At 35.5% G+C, this 7,390-nt stretch overlaps 1 protein-coding gene across 1 annotated transcript; it reads left to right on the plus strand.

The window, feature by feature from the left end:
* Window positions 1-3,854: 3,854 nt before the first annotated feature.
* On the plus strand, window positions 3,855-5,302 carry LOC120210999 (ran-binding protein M homolog). Its single transcript, XM_039209631.1, has 3 exons — window positions 3,855-4,027; window positions 4,939-4,984; window positions 5,129-5,302. The coding sequence occupies exons 1-3, from the start codon at window positions 3,855-3,857 to the stop codon at window positions 5,285-5,287; spliced, it is 378 nt and encodes a 125-aa protein (XP_039065562.1). The 3' UTR covers window positions 5,288-5,302.
* Window positions 5,303-7,390: the final 2,088 nt, after the last annotated feature.

The raw sequence follows: 7,390 nt of genomic DNA on the forward strand, positions 1-7,390 counted from the left end.
TTGGCATGGGGAAGATATTAACCACCCATTCAGGATATTCAGAAACCTGGAGGAATCCCACGTCACATTATTTCTTCACTTCTTCCTTTATCTTTAGAAGCATCTTATGTCTTCTTCTTAACTTTTGTTGCACTGGTCTACACTCTAGCTTTATTGGAAACTTATACACTACCATTTTTGTATCCAAAAAGTGTATGTCCTCATATGACCAAGCAAACACATCTTTGTACTCTTAGAGCAACTCAATCAAATTATAACGTTCTTCAATAGATAAAGTGGTGCCAATCTTTACTTTTTTTTTCTCTTCACTTGATCCTAAATTCAAAATTTATGTCGTCTCCTTATGAGGTAGAATTTGTTTATCTTCCTTTTCCACCATTTTTAGTAATTCAGAAGGCAAGTCACATTCCTCATCATTATCACAATCCTTTATTTCCCCTTGACATATTGGTAGCCCAAAATTAATCTCTAGCTTAGGGTCATCGTCATTCATAGCATTGATATCTAAGGTCTTCAAAGAATAACGAACGAGAATATATATATAGACATACATATACAAGAAGATCTATCCCATATTAAAATAAATAGAACGAAATAATATACATAAATGATAAAGAATAAAAATTAAAAGAAAAAAATGTTTTCCAAGTGAGAAATAACATAATGCATATTTTATTGTAAATTAAATACATATAGATTAACCCTTATAATAAATCAACTATTGTCCTGAGTTTGAGCAATAGGGAAAGTTTTCACGTATTACTCCGAAAAGGTTTTGTAAACTACAGGTAACTCCTCTACAGTCCAATTTTTCAACACGAAGCATGATGGTGCGAGGTAAATTCCTACAGCCATTCCCCTTTTAGCTTTATCACTCAAGATGGCATTGATGCTCAGATCCCCTAGGGCGTCTTCAATGAATGGTATTTTGACTGGTTGCCTTGCTTGGTACACATATGCCCCATATATAAAAATGTCATAAAATGGTAGGAAAGTCATCTCCCACTTGAGGTCCTCTCCAGACATTCTTGTTCTTTTCCTCTCTTGGCTCTTTTAAATTTCCTTTAGTTTCTCTTTCAGGGTTGGTTGATACCCCAAACCAAAATGGTCCCATTTAGTGGTCAAGAACATTACATTAGCATATCCTTGTAGACGCCTTCCTAGACATCTTCCAGCTCTTGTTCCCCTTCCCAAGGTCAACTTGATTTTCATTTGGGTGTAGTTAGACAATCTGGGCCTAGATATCTTCATTTCCTCAGCAATAAAGGTGGCGTTAACAAACTCAAATGACCTGAAAGAGCATTCAAGAGCTTCTTCACTCACCTCAATGTACGGGGCACTAGTGGAAACAGAGGCAATAATGTATTCTTTAGCATTGATGCATATCAACCTTCATTCAATAACAAATTTCACCTTTTGGTGTGGTGTGGATAGAACTGCCCCTGTGTTATGGATCCAAGGCCTTCCCATTAGAGAATTGTAAGTAGTCAAGATATCATTTACAATGAATTCAACCTTATAGGTAGACAAGCCAATACTTAAACGAATACAAATTTTTCCCAACACTTTCCTCTTAGTTCCATCGAAGGCTCGAACTATACCTCCATGCTTTTATTTGGAAATTAAATCTTAACCGTAATTTTCTAGTTCGCATGCTTTGTGCGGAAACAAAAACCTAGCCGCATACTTTTCTAGTTCTCATGCCTTTTACAAGAAGTAAATCTAAGCAAGGTTAGAGTGAGTTCCCCTTTGTGACTTTTGTGAAGATCCACGGATAGAGTTCCTGTACAAAATGAGCAGAGTTTCGGTACTACTAAAAGGGTCCTCAAATTGTCCTTTATTGGTACCCCCTCAGGCCTGCCAGACCCTCAATCATCACCCATTATATGCTTAAATGGACCAAGTTCAATTCGAGACACTACAGCAAAAATGGTTTTTAGCGACGGATGTAGCGGCGTTTTTACTACAAACGTCGATAATTGTTTACATATAGCGGCATTTTTAAACAAACACCGCAAAATACTATAATTTAGTGGCGTTTGTATAAAAACGCCGCTAAAGAATCATAATGTAGTGGCGTTTTTATACAAACGCCGCTATAAACTAGTATTTTAGTGATGTTTTTATACAAACGCCGCTATAAACACATACTTTTGTGGCGTTTTAATACCAAACGCCGCTATAGACTCGTACTTTAGTGGTATTTTTACACAAACGCCGCTATAGATACGTACTTTTGTGGCATTTTAATACAAAGGCCGCTATAGACACGTACTTTTGTGGCGTTTTAATACCAAACGCCGCTATAGATTTGTACTTTAGTGGCGTTTTTACACAAACGCCGCTATAGACACGTACTTTTGTGGCGTTTTAATTACCAAAGGCCGCTATAGACTCATACTTTAGTGGCGTTTTAATACCAAATGCCGCAATTGTTATAACCTAGTGGCGTTTACGTAAAACAACGTTGCTACTGAACACTACTTTAACATATCAAAACAAAACCCTAATTTCATAGATTCAGTATGGGCATCGAAATATATCTCCCCTCCCTTTTATCTCTTCGCATCCACTCTCATCCTTTGATCCTTCGACCTCCAATGTTCGATCCATCTTCCCCTTACATTCAACCCAGATATCTCCCTCTTTCATTCCCCTCTTGGTGGTGGCGCCTGATAAGTTGTCGGTGAAGTATACTGCCGTAAGCCTCCATGGCCATGATGACGGTGTGGTTCAAGCCAATAACCCGGTTCCTGTAAAGCGTCTGGTTTATTACTTCAAGATTTATGTGAAGGACGCTGGAGTCAAGGGTCAAATTTCTATTGGATTCACCAGTGAAGGCTTCAAGATGCACAGGCAACCGGGGTAATCTCTGGCTTTTTTCTTCTTCTCTGTTTCAAGATACTGTTGTTGAAAACCAGTTTTAATTGGAGTACTTTTCATTTGAAATAGTTTTCATTTGTTTGATGAATTGGGGAAAACTGGAAATTAAGAAAAAAAAAAAGAAAAACAAGAGAGAAAAATAACCGAGCGCTTTTCAGTTAGTTAACAAAGGAGCAAGAGAGAAAAAGAAAAGGAAGGATAGAGTGAGAATTAATTTCATTTGATGTTTTCTAGTTTTATCAGTATGTATGATCGTTTATAGCTGCTTGATAATGGAAAACAATGCATAAGAAGATTAAATCCAGTCTGGAAAAAGAGGAAAGGGAGTTGCTCTTAGTTGAAGTGAAAGAGAACTGATCTTGTGTTCTGCCTGTTGTTCATTCAGTTCAACTGATTCTATGACTAGTTTTGATGAGAGATTCTGGATATTGAGAGAAGCAAATCTCCTCCTATGTCAAAGAAATGATCTTGTGTCGAGGGTCCCTATTTTTGGTAATTCAGTTCAATTAGGCTTATGTCTTGTTTTAGTGAGAGATCCAGAATATTTAGATAAATGAATCTCCTTTTAGTGATTGGGAATGTGTGTGCATTGGGGGGGGAGAAAGGAATGAATTCTCTCTTTTAATATTGTGGGAAACACAAGATTTTTAAAGAATGAAAGAAATATAATCAAGATGAAAGCTTTTAATTGTGTAATACATATAAGAAAAATTTTATTTTTCGTAAATTCTTATATGTACACACTAACTTCAAAGTATCCTTAACTGTGTCAGGTGGGAAGTAAACAGTTGCGGGTATCATGGGGATGATGGTAGGCTCTATCGTGGGCAAGCAAAGGGAGATGCTTTTGGTCCAACATATATAACAGGAGATACGGTTGGTGGCGGCATAAACTTTGCTTCACAGGAATTCCTTTTCACGTAAGTGCAGTTGTTCATCAAGCACTGTATTTAGGAGCACTTGTGGCTCAAATGTCTAAGCTCCTTACATGTGAAGTTCTGTTCATTTATGAAGATTCTCATGATTCTGTATGCTCATATGTTGATGCCAGTAAAAATGGGGCAATAGTAGGAACTTTTAGCAAGGAAAAGGAAATGAACCGTTGCTTGTTTCCCACCATTGCTGTCCACAGCCAAAATGAGGAGTATGTTTACCTTCTTTTATTGTGTATTTATATGAATTCTCTCATCTATATGTTGTTAAACGTACCCATATTTGCATTTGGCGAAATATAGGAATAATGGATATGCCATTTCTCTGTATTCCTTCCTCTTCAGTTGCATTTAATTGATACATTGAGGTTTGTCTATAATGAATGAGAAGTGATGGGTTAGTTATGACACTTTTTTCCTACCATCTTCCAACATATTGTTTGGCCTTGTAAAATTATTTTAAGGGGTAAAATAAGCTAAAAGTTGCCTGAGGTTATTCAAACTTATTTCATGATAGTGACAGTGCCAGAGTCGGTTTATATGGCTTCAATATAAAATTTTCAGATCTGAACAGAGGTTAAATGTGGCTTGAGCAAGTTAATAAATTATCAAGATGAAGTGTAGTAGGCTTTTGCCAGACTCTGCTAAGCTAGTTTATAGCCCTATCCTTGGGCAATTGGTGCGCTATGTTTAAATCAAATATAACACAGTATTGTCCTACTCCGTTAATAATGTCATGTATATTTTCAAAAAACTTGGCTTTGGAATGTTATAATTAGGCTATATGTCCGAGGGGAAATTTTGTGATTAATGCAAAAGTGGCAGAAGTATGTGTTATGGATGTGACTTTTATATGCAATTTGCAAATGATGCTTATAGTGATTTTGTTATTTGAAAAATCAAACAAACTCTTCTCATTCGGTATGCTAGTAGGTTGGCCTTTCTGGTGATGATATGCTGCTTTGGTTGTTAAAAACACCTAAAATGCAATTACGATATATCTTATCTACTTTGGTTTTTCCTTACTATTTGCATTGATATTTATTACATAGTTTCATCATCATGCAATTATGATATTTCAAGTTTTTCTAATGAGCTTTTTTATTTATTTCAAAATGTGCAGGGTTCATGTCAACTTTGGGCAAAAGAAGTTTTCTTTTGATCTGAAGGCAAGTTATGCTTTCTTTTTCTGCTTGTAAATAGTCTAATTAATCTTAGTAAACCATGGTTCCCTCAGTCTGTCATTTTAACTGGTTTCTTAAATGTTTCTTTTCTGTATCTTCCTGTTTATCATCTTTGATGCTATATATCAGGAATATGAAGCTCAAGAAAGGTTGAAGCAGCAGATGACTATTGAAAATATGCCTCTACCTCCAAATATTAGTTATGGGTATTTTTTTTCTCCTTCTGCTTTTATGTATTTTTGTTCTGTTGTTTTACATGCCTGTCCATTACAGTTACCTATTGGATGATTTGATGTTTGTGGTTAAAGAAGTATCTGAATTATTTAAATCTAGGCTACTGCACTGATAATGTAACAGTTTATGTAAAATAGAAACTTGTCCTCTAGGCAATGGTGTTAATATTAACTGCATGTTGTTGGTTCTTGATAACTGGTCTATCTTCTGCCTCATGTTACCTCACAGTGTAATAAGGCATTGAAGAAGTCTGAAAGGGTTTTGAAGCACCAGAAGCGGTATGAGTAGAAGATAAAATATTAATACTTGAAGATATATGTGTCAGACTAAATCTAGAGAATAAAATCTTATGCATGCAAGTTCTAATGTTATCAGCGATGACGATTTGCAAGCCTTTTTGCGTAAATTTCGTCAAACTACAGAGTACACAAAGGACATTATTATATATGTATTTCATGATCCTAAGCTGGAGCCCAACCTTCTAGTCACAAGAGTTATTATCTTGGGGTAAGAATTCTAACTTCTAAAAGTAAGATGGCAACCAATACATTATTAAATTTTTTCTTTATTATGACATTTTTTACATTCTTATGTAGAATATATTTTAGTTTTCATGGTTCCTGACTTCCTGTTTTTGTTGTTTGTTGCAACATCTTTTTTCAGTTCTCAATCACTCACATGTAGGTTATGAATGCAAGTTCTGCTGGTTGTTTCATTTTCTTCTTAGTCTCATCTAAATTATTGTAATTGCAGTAATCTTGAAGAACAAACTTCAACAAAAAGCGGCTTCTTCAATAGACTGGCACAACGTTTCCCATTTGTTTTTAATCTATTGAGGAGAGATCATTCACTGTCAAATGATACTTTCAAATAAGATGTCAAGACGATGAATATGACAAATTCCAATGAAGTGGGAAACAAAGTAGCTTTAGAAGGCATATCTGGAGGTTATGATGATGACGCTAGTGAAATTGAGGATGTATCGAACAATAAATCCATGTATATCTACACTTTGAGGTTCAATTGTAACTCATTTGTACTTTAATGTCTTTTAAGGTTCTCTCTCCATAAAAAAAACTTTAATTTATTTTGTTGTTAAGTATTTTTCTTTATGTTTTTTGTCTTAATTAAAATGTATGGTTGTTGTTAATTAGATAAAGCTAAAGAAAGGTAATTAGCGGCGTTTGTATCCAAAAACGCCGCTATAGGTATGACTTTTTACGGCGTTTGTGTTCAAAAATGCCGTTATAGGTCTGACCTTTTGCAGCGTTTGTGTCCAAAAACGCCGCTATAGGTCTGACCTTTTGCGGCGTTTGTTCTAAAAACGCCAGTATAGGTCTACTCTTTTGCGGCGTTTGTATCAAAAAACGCTGCTATAGATCTGACCTTTTGCGGCGTTTTTTCTAGAAACGCCGCTATATATCATAACTTTTTGTGGCGTTTGTTCCAAAAAACCGCTATAGATATCGACCTTTTGCGGCATTTGTTCAAAAAATGCCGTAATAGAAATTGACCTATTGCGGCGTTTTTTGTTCTCAAACGCCGCTAACTTTAGCGACGTTGATATTGCTGGCGCTTCTTGCGGCATTTTTCCTATCGCCGCAAATACTTTTAGCGGCGCTTAAAAACGCCGCTATAAGACTAAAAAAGGCCGCTAAAACTCTGTTTTGCTGTAGTGAGAGGATGTATTTTCCTATGTCCATGCGAGAAAACTCAATGTTTCGCTCGAAAACATAAGGTATATGCACCCTAGAGGTTACTTGCTAAAGTCCATGCGGAGAAAAATCTTTTTCTCATGTAAACGTAGCGTTCACCCCTACCTAACGAGACAAAACATAGTTAGAAAGCTCTAAATATTCAAAGTTGGTACCTAAACGATTATATGTCATCCAAACATTGAAATTTGCAAACTCAAATATGCATTTAAATTATGATCATTTTGAGAAAAATTTAAAAAGGGTTTTCTTTTGTACGAACAATTCTCGAAAACACAATCCCTGTTAGTCAAGGCACGTTTCCATGAATTCTTCATACAAAAGATCATTCCTTGATTTTCTTAATAATTTATACATATTCAATATGTTCGAAAAAAATCATTCGAGTATATAAAAAATATCATTTTGTACGAACAATCCTCGAATACACATTCCTTGTAAG

The sequence above is a fragment of the Hibiscus syriacus genome, unplaced genomic scaffold (genome assembly GCF_006381635.1).
Source record: "Hibiscus syriacus cultivar Baekdansim isolate YM2019G1 unplaced genomic scaffold, ASM638163v2 tig00109949_pilon, whole genome shotgun sequence".
Classification (NCBI taxonomy): Eukaryota; Viridiplantae; Streptophyta; class Magnoliopsida; order Malvales; family Malvaceae; genus Hibiscus; species Hibiscus syriacus.

Excerpts from the sequence above, each read along its gene's own strand:
- LOC120210999 (XM_039209631.1), top strand. The coding sequence starts at position 3,855 with ATGTCTAAGCTCCTTACATGTGAAGTTCTGTTCATTTATGAAGATTCT. Across the intron at positions 4,028-4,938 it reads GTCCACAGCCAAAATGAGGA|GGTTCATGTCAACTTTGGGC; the intron begins GTATGTTTACCT and ends CAAAATGTGCAG. Across the intron at positions 4,985-5,128 it reads AGTTTTCTTTTGATCTGAAG|GAATATGAAGCTCAAGAAAG; the intron begins GCAAGTTATGCT and ends GCTATATATCAG.